This window comes from Pelodiscus sinensis, chromosome 6, assembly GCF_052426305.1.
Source record: "Pelodiscus sinensis isolate ZL-2025 chromosome 6, ASM5242630v1, whole genome shotgun sequence".
NCBI lineage: Eukaryota > Metazoa > Chordata > Testudines > Trionychidae > Pelodiscus > Pelodiscus sinensis.
The window spans coordinates 132,367,364-132,386,985 of record NC_143057.1 but is presented as its reverse complement, the minus strand read 5'-3'; the positions used below and the strand labels follow the sequence as shown (position 1 = coordinate 132,386,985).

General features: G+C 47.6%; 1 protein-coding gene across 7 annotated transcripts in view; it reads right to left on the bottom strand.

Moving 5' to 3' along the window:
- Positions 1–19,622, bottom strand: part of ARHGEF39 (Rho guanine nucleotide exchange factor 39) — a 105,262-nt gene that overhangs the window by 74,119 nt on the left and 11,521 nt on the right. For 5 of the 7 annotated variants that reach the window (XM_075914730.2, XM_089779531.1, XM_075914731.2 and 2 more), the window contains exons 2-3: positions 10,914–11,102; positions 6,845–6,939 (exon numbers count right to left, since the gene is read on the bottom strand). In XM_075914730.2, the coding sequence (XP_075770845.2) occupies positions 6,845–6,939; positions 10,914–11,051 (233 nt within the window). In that variant the 5' untranslated portion in view covers positions 11,052–11,102. Of the gene's footprint in view, positions 1–6,844; positions 6,940–10,913; positions 11,103–12,056; positions 12,286–12,477; positions 12,617–19,622 lie in introns of those variants that run through there. The other 2 variants (XM_075914733.2, XM_014572128.4) reach the window with 2 other exon arrangements.

Sequence of the window (19,622 nt, the reverse complement as noted above, 5' to 3'; positions counted from 1 at the left end):
AATAGATGAACAGCCCAAATAACTGAAACATTTTCAATATATAGCAAAGATTCTAATTTCTGAGCTGATATGGTAAAAGGCACCTAGGCTAGGAATGGAGATAAACTATATTTCCTGGGTGGCAGTACAGGTTACAAGACAATAAACAAATGATTTAGTCTTCAACCTGGTTAGACTGGAATGGACAAAGAATTACATCTCGAGATACTGGCGTACCTCCCTTCCAAATAGGCCCTCCCCTTATAGATTTGTTCAAAGTATGAAGAAGTTACTCACCCCGTGCAGTAAAGATGGTTCTTTGAGAGGTATTTCCCTATGGGTGCTCCACTCAGGTCTCAGTGCATCCTTGCGTTGGCGATTGGAGATTTTTGCCTAGCAGTGCCTTACCGTGTTGCGCATGCACAACTGCTGTCTGATTTCATCTGTTAGCTGTGTGTGTGGCACAGGCCCCACTCCATTCCTTTTCTATCAGAAATCCTCTAACAGACTCCACGTGGGGAGGAAGAGAGGGTCGTGGAGCACCTATAGGGACACACATCTCGAAGAACCATCTTTACTATACAGGGAGAGCAACTTCTTCTTCTCCTTCGAATGGTGTCTCTGTGGGTGCTCCACTCAGGTGATTAGCTCACCTACCACTCACGGTGGTAGGTCTTGGAGTTGAATGTGAGAAGAGGCAAGGACCGCATCAGCTAAAGTGGTGGTAGGTGTGGGTCCCCACTGTAGAGCTTAGTGTTGTGCGAAAGTGTGATGTGAAGACCATGTCGCTGCTCTACAGATATCCACAAAGGCTATGTTCTGCAGGAAAGCAGTTGATGTGGCCATCGCACGAGTGGAATATGCTGTAATAGTCTGAGGTGGTTCCCTTCTCCGAAGATGGTATGAGGTGTGTATGTAATTGGCTATCCACTTGGTGATACGCTGCGCGGAGATGGTTGTTCCCCTATGGCCTGGACATAGAAATAAAAAGCCTGTCTGATTTCCTGAATCCCTTGGTTCTAGTTATGTAGAATGCAAGGGGATGTCTAGTGTCCAAAACTCTGGGGTTTTGGAAAATAAGTAGGTAAGTAAATGGGCTCATTAATATGGAAGTCTGATATAACTTTAGGAAGGAACTTTGAGTGAGGTCTAAGGATTGTCCTTAGTAAAAACAGTATACGGTGGATGAGCCATTAGGGCTGCAATTTTGCTTACACTTCTGACAGAGGTTATAGTTACTATGAAGGCCACTTTCATAGCTAGATGTTGTGGAGAGACTGTAGCTTGTGGTTTGAAAGGTGGCCTTGTGAATGTGCTGAGCACTAGGTTTCTGTCCCAAGATGGCACCGGTGGACGTAAATGTAGACATGTCTTTCGCAAGCCCACTAAGAAGCACTTTGTAATGGAATATGTGAAGAGTGAGAGGCCGTCCAATGTCTCATGGAAAACAGTGATGCCGGACAGGTGGACACGAATGGAGCTGATAGAGAGGCCTGTATCACTAAGATCCATCAGGTATTTGAGTATAGTAGGTATCGGAATAGTATTTTGTTGCAGTTGTCGTTGACCGCACCATACTTGAAATAGTCTCCATTTGTCTTAGTAGCTTTGTCATGGAGGAGCAACGACTATGCAAGAAGATCTGCTTCACTCTCTCAGAACCACATTTTGGAACCATAAAGAAACCATACCATGAATTTGAGAGCCCTTAGGTTGGGGTGGAGTGTTTTGCCTTGATGTTGGGTCAGAAGATAGGGTGTGATGGGAAGGGTAATCAGGTGAGCAATCAGTAGATGACTCAGGGGAATCATGGTTGCCTTGGCCAGTAGGGCACAATTAGAATCACTGTGGCTTGGTGTGACGGCGCGTTGGGGGTCCCCCGTCTCCTGCACCCCGAAATGGCACAAACAGACTGCACCAGCCGGTGGAATAGAGGAAGTTTATTGCCTCTCCAGGATACAGCACAGCACAGCACAGATGTAATCTGGTCACAGAGCTGGGCTAGGATGCCTCAGGCCCCCTTGAGATGGGGGGAAACTGGGCCCCTAAACTCCAGCCCCTCTCCCTAGGCTATCTCCTCCATGCTCCCAGACAGCAACTAACTAACCCTCTTCCAGCCCTGCCCCCCAGCCAGGGCAGCATTCCACCTTCCTTTGTTCCTCTCCATGGGGGGTGTCTGGCCATACCGGTTGAGAGGTCCCTTTGCATAGTGACTCATCCTGTTTTGCTGGGTCATGGTACCCACGGCAGCCAGTGGGGGTTACCCCAGAGCCAGCAGCATAGAAACCATCCAGGTACCCCCACTACGTCACACTTGGTCTGCACAAATCTTGTTGATCATGCTGGAAAGCAAGGGGGGACAGTGGAAATGCATACAGAAGGAGAGCAGTCCAGGATATCATAAAGGCATCTCCCTCCGATTTCTTGTCTTGAACCACTCAAAAGCAGAAGTGGTGGTATTTGCAGTTGGCTGATGTCGCAAATAAAGCTCAGCTGAGGCTGAGCTCCCCTTGTGTTGCTCCGAGAAGTCCCTTCTCAGTTTGTCCGCAATGATGTTCTGTTGGCCTGGTATGTACATTGCCATTGTTGTTCTTCAGGCACCAGTTCCAGAACTTGATTGCCTCTGCACATAGAGAACGTGATTGGGTACCCCCATCTGTTGATGTAAAACATACAGAGTGTGTTGTCCATCAGGACATGTATAGTTTTGTCTCGAATGAGGGGAAGCGTGCACATGCATTGTGAATAGATCTGAATTCCAGAATGTTGATGTGAAGTCACATCTTGGATCAAACAATACAAGTATGCAGGGGCAAGATTAGAAAGGCAAAGGCACAAAACGAACTCTATCTAGCTAGAGACATAAAGGATAACAAGAAGACATTCTATAAATATATTAGAAGCAAGAGGAAGACCAAAGACAGGCCCGGACAAGGTAGGCCCATTACTCACACATACAGAATGGGAAGTGACTGTCTAGGAAGGAGTACTGCAGAAAGGGATCATAGTGGACCACAGGCTAAATATGGGCCAAGTATGACACTGTTGCAAAAAAAGACAACCATGATCCTGGGATGCATTAGCAGGAGTGTTGTGAGCAAGACATGAGATGTCATTCTTCTGCTCTACTCTGCACTGATTAGGCCTCAGTTGAAGTATTGTGTCCAGTTCTGGGCACATTTCAAAAAAGATGTGGAGAAATTGCAGAGGGTCCAGAGAAGAGCAACAAATATGATTGAAGGTCTAAAAAACATGAGCTATGAGGCAAGGCTGAAGGAATTGGGCTTGATTAGTTTGGAAAAGAGAAGACTGAGAGGGGACATGAGAGCGGTTTTCAAGTATCTAAAAGGGTGCCATGGGGGGAGGGGGTTGTTCTCCTTGGCCACTGAGGATAGGACAAGAAGCAATGGACTTAAACTGCAGGAAGGGAGCTTTAGGTTGGACATTAGGAAAAACTTCCTAACTGTTAGGGTGGTTAAACACTGGAATAAACTGCCCAGGGAGGTTGTGGAATCTCCATCACTGGAGATATCTAAGAGCAGGTTAGAGAGACACCTGTCAGGGATGATAAAGACCATGCTTGGTCCTGCCATGAGGGCAGGGGACTGGACTTGATGATCTGTTGAGGTCCCTTCCAGTTCTAGTATTCTATGATTTGTGAGAGGGGTCCTTGAAGAGGGACAGGGAAGGAGGTTGGGTAAGAGGCATAGAAACTAAGGGGATTGTGTAAGCCAGTATTGATGATCTCAAGGACCCATTTGTCTAATGTGATGAGGGCCCAGTGATGACAAAGGGGCCTCAGACACTAGTGGAAAATAGGGGTCATATGCATTTGATTGCTGGGGCTGTCACTGAGACCCTTGACCACATCTTTAAATTGGCTGCTTGAATGTAGTGGGTTGATTGTTGGAGGGCTGGTTGTGTTGCGCTCTCCTTCTGTTGGACCATTGTTTGGATCTGTGATTTTATGGTCTCTGCTGCTATCTCTGGTAGCTGATATCTCTCAGTCTTGGATACCTGCACCTCCTATTTGGTGGGGTGTACATCCCTACGGTTCTCAGCGTGGTGCAAGAGTCCTTCATTGAATGGAGGGCTTCATCGGCTTGGGCCGCAAGTGTTGGTTCCTGTCAAAGAGAAGGTCTTCTACTTTGGTCTGCGGCTCCCTTGGGACTCCGGAAGATTGTAACCATGAAGCCCTGCGCATGACTATTGCAGTGGCTGTAGTAGCCCTGACCACTGTATCAGCCATGTCCATAGATGCCTGACGGGTTGTTCATGTTATAGATTAACCCTCCTTAATTATAGATTGGAGCAGAGGTCTCTTTTGCTCAGTGAGGTCATGCAAGAGCTCTTGTAGCCTTGTGTAATTCAAGTGGTCCTAGTTAACCAGGAGAGTGGTGTAATTCAATATTCGGAACTGGAGGGTGGCAGAGGAATAAACTTTTCTGCCAAAAATGTTTAACCACTTGTGCTCCTCGTCCTGTGGCATGGACTTATACAGGGGTTGTCTAGATCTGGGATTGACCGAGTCCACGACCAATGAATTTGGTTGAGGATGAGAAAAAAAAATCTATGTCCTTAGTTGGGACAAAGTATTTTCTGTCTGCTCTGTTGTTGGTAGGAGAGCTAGAGACTGGTTTTTGCCAGAGTACCTCTAATGGTTCCATAATAGCTTCGTTGATTAGTAACACTATTTTAGAAGATGTCGCTGGTGGGAGTATCTGGAGTAATTTGTGTTGGCTTTCTTGTACTTCCTGCAGTTCAATATCCTGGGATTGAGCTACCCATTTAAACAAATCCTGAAACTGCCTCAGGTCGTCTGCAGGTAGAAAGGATGATGAGGGAAAGACAGCTTCATCTGGAGAAGAGGAAGACTGTGGAACCGGAGAGGAACTGTTCGAATCGGAATGAGGTAACTTGTCATCTTCGTCCAATGACTCAGCCTGGGACATTACAGAAAGTGAGTGTGGAGGACGAGACAGTGAGGAGTGTGCAGTGGTAGCCAGAGAACGTGTTATCGTATGTGCGGGTGTCGATACCTCTCTCTCGCGTGATCAGTGACTGTGCGAAGAATGGGAGCGGTAATGATTCCAGGGCTCCCAAGGGGACCATTGTGGTTGGAACAGCTGTGGTGGGTAAGGCCAAAGGTGACTAAATCATGGGTATTGCGGAGAGAGGTATAGTGGTCAGCGCTGAGAGGAATGCCACAAAGTCATTGAACCCATTGGCAAAGAGTGCTGTTAAGAAAACCTGCTCTCCTGTCCAGTGCCATGCCCAGTGAGGATGATGTAGGTAAGAAATATGTTCTAAAGATTGTTGGTGTGGATGAGGCTGGTGGATTCTGGGAAAATGCGGTGGTAAAGAGGTGCTCGGCACCAAGGGAGATAGTGCACGTGGCTGTGGCACTCGGTGCTAGGTGTCAACTGTTTTAGGAGAAGCCTTATTGGTTCTGATCCCAGGACATGCTTATGTTCCAACTGGCGGGAACCAGAATGTTGACTCGGTGCCGAGGTGTCCATTGGCACTAGTGGTGGTGGCATATCAGAGTTCATCAGTGCCGACCAAGGAGCGGTAACGGTGCGGAGAAGCTAGACTTCCTTTTTGGCTCCACTCTCTTTGTAGCCACTGTTGGCTTCTGTGTGGTGGTGACTTCTGTGTGGTGCCGGAAATAGATGGCACCAGTGAATGGGTGGCATGGGATGTGGATGGCAAAGATAATGCTGGAGAGGCCTAGGACACGCGGAAAACCCTTGAGGGTGATGAAATAGCCCTCTTACGAGGCGTTAACGACTCTGGTGGTTGCAGGGATTTCTCCCATAGGAAGTTCTTTAGTCTCATTTCTCGGTCTTTTCTGGTTCTAGCCATCATGTTCTGGCAGTGTGGGCACTTCTGCACCACATGGCCCTTGCCAAGACACTTCATGCATGAAGTGTGCCCATCAGATGCGGGCATCGAGTCTCTGCATTAATCACATTTCTTAAAACCAGGAGAGCCTGGCATTTTGAAGAGAAAAACTTGGAGAAAAATCAGAAGGGAAACAAAAACAAAAATGGGTTGGTGGGTTGTTGTTTTTTTAAACAGACAAGAACTAATGAACACTAACTATAAACTGATTAAAACTACTAATGAACTCTAAACTAACTATACTATTTTTATTTTTCCAGTCTGAAAGGAGAGCACTGCTGTGACTCCGTCTTCTGCCAAGGACGGTAGAAAAGGAACTGAGGGGGTCTGATGCTCCATGCACAGCTAATGGATGAAAACTGCATGAGATAGCAACTGTACATGCACGACGTGGGAGGGCACTGCTAGGCAAAAATCTCCAATCACCGGCACAAAGGTGCATTGAGACCTGAGTGGAGCACCCACAGGGACACCACTCAAAAGAGGACCAGAAATTTCTCATAGCTATGAATATTTTGGCTGTCTAGATTGATGTGTACAGGCAGTCCCCGGGTTACGTACAAGATAGGGACTGTAGGTTTGTTCTTAAGTTGAATTTGTATGTAAGTTGGAACTGGTACATATTGTAGGGGAAACTCTAGCCAAACATTTCTCCAGAGCTCAGTTTTATTCTCCCACACCTCACTTCCCTCAGTCCTTTATTCTCAAGCTGAGGTGTCTGCTGAGAAAAACCGCTCCGCGTGTCCCTGGTCTTCTGGGGGTGGGGGGGGGGGGACGCTAGCTTCGCGTCTCCCTGGTCTGCTGGGAGGAAGCAGCTAATGCGGGGTTGCCTCACCCCGTTTGTAAGTAGGGATCCGATGTAAGTCGGATCCATGTAACCCGGGGACTGCCTGTACGGGTCCACAGCTCCCTGAGCACATCTCCCACCCATGTGTGGTATTCTGTCAAGCAGATCACTTACTGGCTGGAGTAATGTATGGATTCCAGGACCCCAAAGATGGCTTCCCGAACAGCTGGCTGCAATGTCCCTTTAGCCTTCAGAATTGCCACAAAATACTAACCAAGAAAGAGAGGAACAGAGAAGGGTTATCTCCCACAATCTACACATGGAAGCAGTTGTACCAAGAAACAGAGACCCTCCTCCACAACAACAATTCACAATTCTGTTGGAAGGGCATAATAAGTGGGGTTCTGCAGGGGTCTGTTTTGGGACCAGTTCTGTTCAATATCTTCATCAACGATTTAGATATCAGCAGAAAGTAGCCTTATTAAGTTTGCAGATCATACAAACCTGGGAAGGGGTTGCAATTGCTTTGGAGGATAGGGTCATAATTCAAAATGATCTGGACAAATTGGAGAAATGGTCTGAGGTAAATAGGATGAAGTTTAATAAGGATAAATGCAAAGTACTCCACTTAGGAAGGAACAATCAGTTTCACACATACAGAAAGGGAAGCGACTGTCTAGGAGTACTGCAGAAAGGAATCTAGAGGTCATATTGGACTACAAGCTAAATATGAGTCAACAGTGTGATGCTGTTGCAAAACAACCAAATATGATTCTGGGATGTATTAGCAGGAGTGTTGTGAGCAAGACACGAGAAGTCATTCTTCCGCTCTACTATGCGCTGATTAGGTCTCAATTGGGGTACTGTGTCAGTTCTGAGCACCACATTTCAATAACAATGTGGAGAAATTGGAGAAGGTCCAGAGAAGAACAAGAAGAATGATTAAAGGTCTTGAGAACATGACCTATGAAGGAAGACTGAAAGAATTGGGCTTGAATGCTTTGGAAAGGAGAAAACTGAGAGGAGACATGATAGTGGTTTTCAGGTATCTAAAAGGGTGTCACAAGGAGGAGGGAGAAAAATTGTTCTCCTTGGCCTCTGAGGATAAGACAAGAAGCAATAGGCTTAAGCTGCAGCAAGGGAGGTTTAGGCTGGACATTAGGAAAAACTTCCTAACTGTCAGGATGGTTAAACACTGGAATAAGCTGTCTAGGCAGATTGTGGAATCTCCATCTCTGGAGATATTTAAGAGCATGTTAGATAGACATCTATCAGGAATGGTCTAGATGGTGCTGGGTCCTGCCGTGAGAGCAGGGGACTGGACTCGATGACCTCTAGAGGTTCCTTCCAGTTCTAGTGTTCTATGATTATCAATAAAGTTTACAAATAACACAAAAATTGGGAGCATGGTAAATAATGAAGAGGGCAGGTTACTGACACAGAAGTTTCTGGATAAATTGGCAAACTGGATATAAGTAAATAATATATGTTTCAGTGTGGTTAAATGTAAAGTTATGTAGTTAGGAGCAAAGAGTCTAGGCGATGGTAACAAATTAGGAGATTTTATCTAATTTATAAAGGGAAACAAGAAGACCTTTTATAAATACATTAAAAGCAAGAGGAAGACCAAGGACAGGGTAGGCCCACTGCTTAGTGAGGAGGGAGAAGCAGTAACAGGAAACTTGGAAATGGCAGAGATGCTCAATGACTTCTTTGTTTCGGTCTTCACTGAGAAGTCTGGAGGTGTGCCTAATGTAGTGAATACAAGCAGAGAGAGAGTAAGTTTAGAAGACAGGATACACAAAGAACAAGTTAAAAATCACTTAGGAAAGTTAGATGTCAGCAAGTCACCAGGTCCTGATGAAATGCATCCCAGGATACTCAAGGAGCTGATAGAGGAGGTATCTGAGCCTTTAGCTATGATTTTTGAAAAATCATGGCAGACAGGGGAGATTCCAGAAGACTGGAAAAGGGCAAATATTGTGCCCATCTATAAAAAGGGGAATAAGAACAACCCTGGAAACTACAGACCGGTCAGTTTAACGTCTGTCCCAGGGAAGATAATGGAGCAGGTAATTAAGGAAAACATATGCAAACACTTGGAAGGTAATAAAGTGATAGGGAATAGCCAGCATGGGTTTGTGAAGAACAAGTCATGCCAAACTAATCTGATAGCTTTCTTTGATAGGATAACGAGCCTTGTGGATAAGGGAGAAGCGGTGGATGTCATATACCTAGACTTTAGTAAGGCATTTGATACGGTCTCGCATGATATTCTTATTGATAAACTAGGCAAATATAACTTAGATAGGGCCACGATAAGGTGGGTGCATAATTGGCTGGATAACCGTAGTCAGAGAGTTGTTGTTAACGGTTCTACATCCTGCTGGAAAGGGATAACAAGTGGAGTTCCTCAAGGGTCTGTTTTGGGACCCGTACTGTTCAATATCTTCATAAATGACTTAGATATTGGGATAGAGAGTACGCTTATTAAGTTTGCAGATGATACCAAACTGGGTGGGGTTGCAACTTCTTTGGAGGATAGGGACATAATTCAAAATGACCTTAGCAAGTTAGAGAAATGGTCAGAGGTAAACAGGATGAGGTTTAATAAAGAGAAATGCAAAGTGCTCCACTTAGGAAGGAACAATCAGTTCCATACATACAAGATGGGAAGCGACTGTCTAGGAAGGAGCATGGCGGAAAGGGATCTAGGGGTCATTGTGGACCACAAGTTGAATATGAGTCAACGGTGTGATGCTGTTGCAAAAAAAGCAAATATGATTCTAGGTTGTATCAACAGGTGTGTTGTAAGCAAAACTCGTGAAGTCATTCTGCCGCTCTACTCTGCACTAGTTAGGCCTCAGCTGGAGTACTGTGTCCAGTTCTGGGCGCCACATTTCAAGAAAGATGTGGAGAAATTGGAAAGGGTACAGAGAAGAGCGACAAGAATGATTAAAGGTCTAGAGAACATGACCTATGAAGCCAGGCTTCATGAATTGGGCTTGTTTAGTTTGGAAAAAAGAAGATTAAGGGGGGACATGATAGCGGTTTTCAAATATCTAAGAGGGTGTCACAAGGAGGAAGGAGAAAATTTGTTCCTCTTGGTTTCTGAGGACAGGATAAGGAGTAATGGGCTTAAAGTGCAGCAGGGGAGGTTTAGATTGGACATTAGGAAAAAATTCCTAACTGTCAGGGTGGTCAAATATTGGAATAAATTGCCAAGGGAGGTGGTGGAATCTCCCTCTCTGGAGATATTTAAGAACAGGTTAGATAGACATCTGTCAGGGATGGTGTAGACGGAGCTTGGTCCTGCCTTGAGGGCGGGGGGCTGGACTCGATGACCTCTCGAGGTCCCTTCCAGTCCTATGATTCTATGATTCTATCCTTGGAAGATTTGAGGGTGATGATGGATAATCAGTTGAACATAAGCTCCCACATCAGTGCTTTGGCTGAAAGCTCTTATGATCCTTGTGCTGTATTATATAAATAAGAGGAATTTCAGGGTGGTATAAGAAGCAATTTTTATATTTGTATTTTGCACTGGGGTAGCCACTACTGGAAAGCTATGTTCAGTTCTGGTGCTCACATTGAAGGAGGATGTTGATAGATTTGAGAAGGTCCAGAGAAGTCATAAGAATGTTAAAAGCGTTAGAAGATATACCTTATAGCAAAAGACTCAAGGAACTCCACCCTGTTAACTTAAAGAGAATATTAAGCAGCAACTTCTTAACAGGTTGAAGCCTTCTGATGCTCTCACAAATCATTACAGGAAGCACTCTGGTTTCTTCATTGATTTACAGTAGTGTTCCTCAACTGGGGGATCATGGGACGGGTATATGGGGATTACAAGTGTGGGGCCAACACAGGATGGTATCATTTTGGGCTTATTCTCTAGAGGGAGGTGCATCCTGGGAAGATGGAGGCTACTGTCTACTGCCTTTCCACTATTGGTTCATGCAATGGCTAGTCAGACAGCCTACATGTAATTGTAGCTAGTTATGTCCCTACCTGTGTTAATGCTGGTGGTTAAGACAGAAGCAGGTCCGCAGCTTGTCAGAGTGGTACAGTGTGAGAGGACAGCACAGGCTGGTGAGTCAGAAGACTCAGTGGTATCCCACTTCTAGATAGCACCTGGAGGGGAACTGGTCACAGGGGGATAGCAAAAAAGGGCCCAACAGCCTCTGAGCTACCACATATCAGGGTGCCACTACATCATGAGGCAGGCAGCCCTAATACTCACTGTGGTCACCAAGTCCAGTTGCTCCAGGTATTTCTGCTCCGTTTTCACCAGTTCCTTGGCTGTCCGGCTACGTTTCCACTCCCAGCGGGCTCTCTGCTCTTCTACAGTGTTGACTGCAGCTGCAGGCTGAAGTAGCATGATGCTTATGACAGAATCAGGGGTGAGGATGCAAACAGCTGATACCTTTACCTGAAGTAATAAAAGCCAGAAACACCTGTGACAACAGTACACCTTCCCTGTGCAGTGTTATTTTGTGCACTGCTACAGTTTATCTTTCATTATGTAGAGCAGGGGTGTGAAACCTCTGGCCTGCAGGCTAGTTGCAGCCTGCTGCTTAATTTCATGCAGCATATCTCCATGTTGTGGGCCAGGATCTGTGGCATGTCCTTGCGGCACCCAAACACACGGAAGATCAGAGAAGCTTCACCTGTTGTCCCCGCTAGCAGTGCCAGCACTGTAGCTCCCATTAGCTAGGAACTCTGGCCAATAGGAATCGCAATAGTGGTGCTTAGGGGGTGGGTGGCGTGCACTGTGCAGAACCGCCTGGCTCTTTTGCCTAGGGGCTGGACATGGCAGCCACTTCCAGGAGTGGTGCAGGGCTAAAGCAGGCAGGTAGGGAGGCTGCCTTAGCCCCTTGCACCATTAACTAGGAGGCGTCATAGAATCATAGGACTGGAAGGGACCTCGAGAGGTCATCGAGTCCAGCCCCCCGCCCTCAAGGCAGGACCAAGCTCCACCTACACCATCCCTGACAGATATCTATCTAACCTGTTCTTAAATATCTCCAAAGAGGGAGATTCCACCACCTCCCTTGGCAATTTATTCCAATATTTGACCACTCTGACAGTTAGGAATTTTTTCCTAATGTCCAATCTAAACCTCCCCTGCTGCACTTTAAGTCCATTACTCCTTGTCCTGTCCTCAGAAACCAAGAGGAACAAATGTTCTCCTTCCTCCAGTGACACCCTTTTAGATATTTGAAAACCGCTATCATGTCCCCCCTTAATCTTCTTTTTTCCAAACTAAACAAGCCCAGTTCATGAAGCCTGGCTTCATAGGTCATGTTCTCATAGGTAAGCACCGCCAGGGCACAGCTTGCACCCCCACCTCAAACACCCTGCCCAGGTAAGAACCTCTTCCCACCTGTGTTCCCTGTAAACTGCACACTTAGGCTTCCATGTTGCTCTCTCCTGCAGCTACTTCCTGCACCCTCCAGCTAGCTGTGCAGAGTTGAGGGAGGGGGAGAAGAGGGAAGTGCTGATGTCAGCATGCACTCTGGACCCCTCTCTGCAAAGCAAAGGAGAGGGGACACAGCTTGGCTCAAGAGGCCTCTGACATCTGAAGTCTGAACAGTTAGTGACTAATTTCCTTTTTCTGAGGAGGCAGAGCATTATTTCTAAGATTTCTCCAACAGCAAGTTTACATCATTCCCCCCCCCCCCCCCCAGCCATATGCCCCATCTCTGCAAAGCTGGGGTTGGAGACAAAAGGGCTCAGGAACAGGGCAAGAGAGCTTTCAGTGAGTATCTTAAAGAGACAGCCCATGGAGTCTCTCAGAAACTTACCCAGCACTAGTCAGCACACACACTGTGTGATTGCATGCGCACACAGAGTCTCTCTTTCTCTTTGTCTTCTTACCCATGTCCCCCATCATCACAGAGCAGGGGAGAGGAGACAAGAGGACTCAGGAACAGAGCAGAAGAGCTTTCAGTGTGTACTGAAGAGACAGAACATGACATCTCAGAAACTTACCCAGCTGCAGCCAGCATTTACATGCTTAGTCTGTCATACATGTGAGCTGTGTCTACACTGGCAAGTTATTCCGGAAAATCAGCCGCTTTTCCGGAAAAACTAGTCAGCTGTCTACACTGGCCGCTTGAATTTCCGGAAAAGCACTGACGATCTAATGTAAAATCATCAGTGCTTTTCCGGAAAAACTATGCTGCTCCCGTTCAGGCAAAAGTCTTTTCTCGGAAAACTGTTTCAGAAAAGGGCCAGTGTAGACAACACAGTAGTGTTTTCCACAAAAAAGCCCCGATCGCGAAAATGACAATCGGGGCTTTTTTGCAGAAAAGTGTGTCTAGATTGGTCCGGACGCTTTTCCGGAAAAAGTGCTTTTCCGGAAAAGCGTCCTGCCAATCTAGACGCGGTTTTCCGGAAATACTTTTAACGGAAAACCTTTTCCGTTAAAAGCATTTCCGGAAAATCATGCCAGTGTAGAAGTAGCCGTACAGTCTGTCTCTTTCACATTCACCTCCCAACATGTACTTGCATTATAATGGTTGTTACTATTTGGTACTTTCTGCAATGCACATATATTGTCTGTAATCTTTTTTCAAAGTGTGGTATTTTAGTGTTTTGACAGGTCCATGCTTTTCATAATTTTAATTTTCTTACAATTACATTTAAATTCTTTGAGTTGTGAGTTCCAAAATGCTTAGGCTGTCCCAGACGCAGTAATTATCCATATGGCAACTTTGAAAAATATACAGCCTTTTTGATTCCACTGGTTGTGCACATCCCGCACTGCACATAACAAAATGTATTCAACAAATGGATGAAAAAATTACAGGAAACATTACTTACCACATACAAACTCCCTCCCAAAGCCTGCACCTGCACCTCAAATCCCTGTCCCGGGCCTCAGCCCACTCCCGCATTACAAATGCCTTGACCCTAGCCACAAACCACTCTTGAACCCCAAACTCATCATCCCCAACCCCACCCCAAAGCCTGCACATCAATCCAGAGTCCTCATCCCCTTCTGCACCCAGATCCCCTGCTCTTGCCCCTTCATTTCTGACCCCACCCCAAGCCTCTGCATCCCTACGCAGGGCTGGAGCCATGAGCCCCAGTCTCACCCTGCTGTAGGGGAAAGCACCAAACCTCCCCTCAACAAGCATAGGATAGTATGTGACTTGTGACTGATATTTTTCTATGGGTCAGTGGTTCCTGAGGTTGGGGTAGGGGGGGAGGAAAAAACCCCCACAATAATAGAGGATTTCAACTTTCCTCATGGAATCATAGACCTGGAAGGTACAGGAGGTCATCAAGTCCAGTCCCCTGCACCTATGGCAAAACAAAGCACCATCCTCTAGACCAGTGGTCCCCAACCTTTTGGGGCTGCCGGGCGCCCAGGGGCAGGGCCGCTCACATGCTGGGCACCCGGGGGCAGGGCCACACATGCGCCCGTGGGTGGGGCCACACATACACTGCATGCCCGGAGCTGGCGCCACCCATGCGCCGCCCTCCCGGGGCTGGCGCTGCAACTGTGCTGCAAGCTCAAGGGTTGGGGCTGCCCATATGCCGCGTGCCCGGGGCCAGAACAGCCCATGTCCCGTGCACCCAGGGGCGGGGCCACCACCACCCATGCGCTGCGTGCCCGGGGCTGGCGCCTGTGCCATGTGCCCAAGAGCTAGCAGCGCCCATGTGCCGCGCGCCTGATGGCGGGGCCGCTCATGTGCGGCGCTGCCCATGCGCCGTGCACCCGGGGGCGGGGGCGGCCCCGATCACTCGGCGGGCGCACAGAAATGGCCCAGTGGGTGCCACGGCACCCATGGGCACCGCGTTGGGGACCACTGCTCTAGACCAACTGACAGGTGTCTCTCTAACCTCCTCTTAAAAATCTCCAGTGATGGAGATTCTACAATTTCCCAGGGCAATTTATTCCAGTGCTTAACCACCCTGATAGTTAGTAAGTTTTTCCAACGTCCAACCTAAACCACCCTTGCTGCAATTTAAGCCCATTGCTTCTTGTCCTATCATCAGAGGTTAAGAAAGTTAATATTTCTCTCTCCTCCTTATAAAAACCTTTTAGGTACGTGAAAACTATTATCATGTCCCCTCTCAATCTTCTGCATTAGAGGGGTTTGAGTTGTGGACTATAGGTAATAACAAGTACACCTGATTACAGAGCTCTGTGAATTTGTCCTCACCCATAACAACTTCCAATTTGGAGACAATTTGTATCTCCAAGTCAGCGGCACAGCTATGGGCACCTGCATGGCACCACAATATGCCAACATTGTATACAGCCAAGCCCTAAGATACAACTGGATTTGCTGTGATCCCACAGACAGAGACAAACACCTACAGGATCTTTATAGAGCATTCCTAAAACTGAAATACCCACCTGGAGAAGTGAAAAAACAGATTGACAGAGCCAAAAGAGTACCCAGACATGAACTTCTTCAAGACAGACCCAAAAGGGAGAACAACAGAACTTATTATTACCTACAGTCCACAATTCAAACCCCTCCAACGCATTATAGACAATCTGTAACCCATCTTGGAAAATGATCCCTCACTCTCAGAGGCCTTTGGGGAAAAGCCCATTCTTGCTCACAAACAACCCCCCAACCTGAAACGAATCCTTTCCAGTAACCATGCTACACAGCCACATCATAAACATCCAGGAACCCAGCCTTGCAATCAGCCGTGGTCCCAACTCTGGCCACACATCTATACAAGTGAATTAATTACTGGAGCCAACAATATAAGCTACCAAGTCAGAAGATCATTCAATTGCACATCCAATAATTTGATCTATGCCATCAAATGCCAGCAATGCCCCTCTGCTATATATATATTGAACAAACAGGACAGTCCCTACAGGAAAGAATCAATGGACACAGATCAATTATACGTAAAGGGAACATACAAAAACCTGTTGGAGAACACTTTAATCTACCTAGTCACACTTTAAAAGATCTCCAGATGGTGGTCTTATCACAAACCAATTCTACAAGTCAAATACACAGAGAGGTGTTGGAATTACAATTCATCCACAAATTCAATTCTCATGCTGATGGCCTCAATCATGATGAGGAATGGTTGGGATATTATCAACATAACATTCAAAGAAAGTGCAAACAGCTCTTTGTCCATGTAGATTCTAGCATTAGTACCCTTCCTATCTATTACAGTTTCTTTTCAACTATCCAATCTTCAGGTGTTTATAGATTGCCAATTCTGCCTACTCGTTTTTCCCTTTGATATTTCCATACACTCTTCTCCTTGTTTCCCGCCCCCCCTTTTTTTCCTTCCCCCCCTATTTATTTTGTGTCTGCACATCCTAAACTCAAAACTCCGGTCATCTGAAGAAGAAATTGTTACTCACCTTGTGCAGTAACATCTGTTCTTCGAGATGTGTGTCCCCGTGGGTGCTCCACTACAGGTGTCGGGCTCGTCCCGGCGCCGCAATCCGGAAAGTTTTCACCAGCAGTAGCCTCCTCCGGAGGACCGCGCATGCGCAGAGTGCCCCGCGGCGTTTGCGCCTTTTCTGCATCGCGCGGTCCGACGTGCCAGTTCCTCCTAGCCGGAGCATCTGAAAAAGAGAAAGACAAGAGCTCCGAAGCAGGGAGGAGGGCAGGTCATGGAGCACCCACGGGGGGGACATATCTCGAAGAACAGATGTTACTGCACAAGGTGAGTAACAATTTCTTCTTCTTCGAGTGATGTCCCCGTGCGTGCTCCACTACAGGTGAGTATGAAGCAGTCACCCTGACAATTGATCGTGCTTCGGAATTATTTGCGCACAGATGAAAGGACTGCCTGAGTGACTGCCACATCCGCAGCTCTGAGACGGTCAAGGGCATAGCGTTGAGCAAACGTGGATGACGACGACCAAGTCGCTGCACGGCATATGTCACGTAAGGGGACGTTCTTCAGGAATGCTGTGGAGGCAGCCATGCTCCTGGTTGAGTGTGCTGTTGGTGGACAGGGTAGAGCCCTGCCCCTAAGGGTGTAACAGCGAGAGATACAGTTAACGATATGGGACGATATGCGTTGTGATGATAGCTGATGACCTTTAGAACGGGTCGCCACTGATAATAGCAATCGCGGGGACTTCCTGAAGGGACGTGTTCTGTCCAAGTAGAATGCCAGCGCCCTTCTGACGTCTAACGTATGCAGGCGCGCTTCGTCAGGTGTAGCATGTGGTTTAGGGTAAAAGGTAGAAAAAACCATAGGCTCATTGATGTGGAATGATGAATTAACTTTTGGCACGAAGGTGGGGTGACAGCTCAGGGAGACATTGTGTTGAGTGAAGAGTGTGTAGAGAGGATCGGCGGAGAGTGCCGCGAGCTCAGAAACTCGACAGGCTGAAGTGATTGCAAGGAGAAAGGCAACTTTGATAGTGAGTTTGCAAATCATAAGTTGCGAGGGGTTCAAATGGTGGGCGAGTAAGAGTATCCAGTACAAAGGTAAGGTCCCAAGGTTCTGCGATAGGCCTGTGCGATGGGTAGAGATTAGAAATACCCTTAAAGAATCTCTTCGTGAGTGGGTGTGAGAAGACGGAAAAACCCTCTATCCAAGTGTGAAAGGCCGAAATCGCTGCCAGATGCACTCTTAGGGAAGCAACCGCCAAGCCTTGTGTCTGTAAATGAAGCATATAGTTTAGGATGCATTGGATATGTGCCTCGGGAGGATCAATGGTCTGTGATTGGCACCAAGCATAGAAGCGACGCCACTTATAGAGGTAGGATTTCTGAGTGCTCTGGCGTATGCTTTGTACCAGTACATCTCTGACTGCTTGGGAGCAGGTCAGCTCTAGGCCTTGGAGCCAGTTAGGAGCCAAGCTGTCAGGTGCAAATGATCGATGTTTGGATGGAGGAGATTGCTGCGTTGTTGCGAGAGCAGGTTGCTCAGCTGTGAAAGTCATTGAGGTCGCGATATTGACATCTGCATGAGCTGCATCAGCCAAAAGGGAGCCACCAGGATTACTGTCGCTGCATCAGATAGTATTTTCCCTATTACCCGGGGTATCAGGGGAATTGGGGGAAAGGCATATAGGAGAGGATATGTCCCCCAATTGAGCAGGAAGGCATCTCCCTTCGATTGCTTGCCTATGCCCACTCTCGAGCAGTCATAGCGACACTTCTTGTTGTCGCGAGTGGCAAAGAGGTCGATTTCTGGATAGCCCCACCGTTGAAAAAGGTTGTGGGCTACATAATCGAGCACTTCCCATTCGTGTTGGGATTGGAAGGATCTGCTGAGTGCATCCGCAATGGTATTGATCCTGCTGGGGAGGTAGGAAGCTGTGAGCATGACATTGTGGCGAATCGCCCAATTCCAAAGGCGTACTGATTCCGCACACAAAGTTCTGGATCTGGCTCCGCCTTGTTGATTTATATAGTATATGGTGCATATGTTGTCCATGAGGACCTGTAGTGTGGTTCCCTGGATCTGGTGGACAAAGTGGCGGCAAGCGTTGAAAACCGCTCTGAGCTCCAGGAAATTTATATGGATTAGGGATTCCTGGTGGGACCATAAGCCTTGAACCCGATGTTGCAGTATGTGTGCTCCCCAGCCTACATGGGACGCGTCTGTGGTAAGCTTGATTGACGGGGGTTGAACACGAAATGGGACACCGGCAAGAGTATTGGCAGGATGGAGCCACCACGCAAGCGAGTCCTTGACATGGGTCGGAACATGGGTGAGTGTGTGGACATTGGTAATACCGGGTTTGTTTGTTGCGAGAAGCCAATGTTGCAGGTACCGCATACGAAGGCGAGCGTGCGCTATGACGTACGTGGTAGAAGCCATGTGGCCTAACAGCTTCAGGCAGGTAAGGCACGATACTGCCGGAGCAGTAAGACAGACGTTCGCTAGATCTCGGATGACGTCGGCTCTGTCCATGGGTAGGTACGCCATAGCGGTTATAGAGTTCAGTCTGGCTCCGATGAATTTGATGGTTTGCGTGGGAACCAGAGAGGATTTTGGGAGATTGATGATTAGTCCAAGAGCCTCGAAAATACCTCTTGTAACTGTAACTGCAGTCTCGGTCTCTTGTATGGAAGGGCCCGTGAGGAGGCAGTCGTTGAGATAGGGAAAGATGGTAATGCCTGCCCGACGAAGGTACGCAGCTACGACTGCCAGGGTCTTTGAGAACACTCTTGGGGCTGCGAAGAGGCCGAAGGGGAGCACTGCGTATTGGTAATGATCGCTGTCTACAGTAAAGCGTAGAAACCTCCTGTGAGCGGGATGGACGGCAATATGGAAATATGCGTTCTGGAGGTCGAGGGACGCGAACCAATCCCCTTTGTGTAGTGCTGGGATGATGGAGCCCAAAGTAACCATTCTGAATTTTTGTTTTCGCAGGTGGCAGTTGAGGCCGCGAAGATCCAGGATCGGTCTCCATCCGCCGGACTTCTTCTCGGTGAGGAAGTACCGGGAATAGAAACCTCTGCCCCGGAACTGGGAGGGAACTTCTTCTACTGCTCCGATGGTAAGTAGGTGCATGACCTCCTGACGCAACAGAAGATCGTGAGAGGGGTCCCTGAAAAGGGACGGGGATGGGGGGTTGGAGGAAGGTAGAGTGGAGAAGGGAATGGCGAGTCCAGAGGTTACGATCTCCCTGACCCAACGGTCCGTGGTGATGGCGAATCAGCGATGGCAATAAGGGTTTAGGCGGCGGTGGAAAAGCTTGGTTACTCGCGACGAAGGCTCCAATAGGGGGGTGGTGCACAGACCCTCGACAAGGGTGTCAAACCTGCTGCCGAGGTTGTTGGTGACTCTGCTGTTTATTAGGTTGCTGGCGGCGACGTTGGGGGCACTGCCTTTGTTTCTGTTGGTCGTAGGGCCATGCCCTCCTGCGCCTGAAAGGTGGAGTGTACATCCTGAGGGTTCTTAGAGTAGTTTGGGAGTCTTTTCCAGAATGGAACACCTGGTCAGTGTTCTGGGCAAACAAGGAAGCCCGATCAAATGGAAG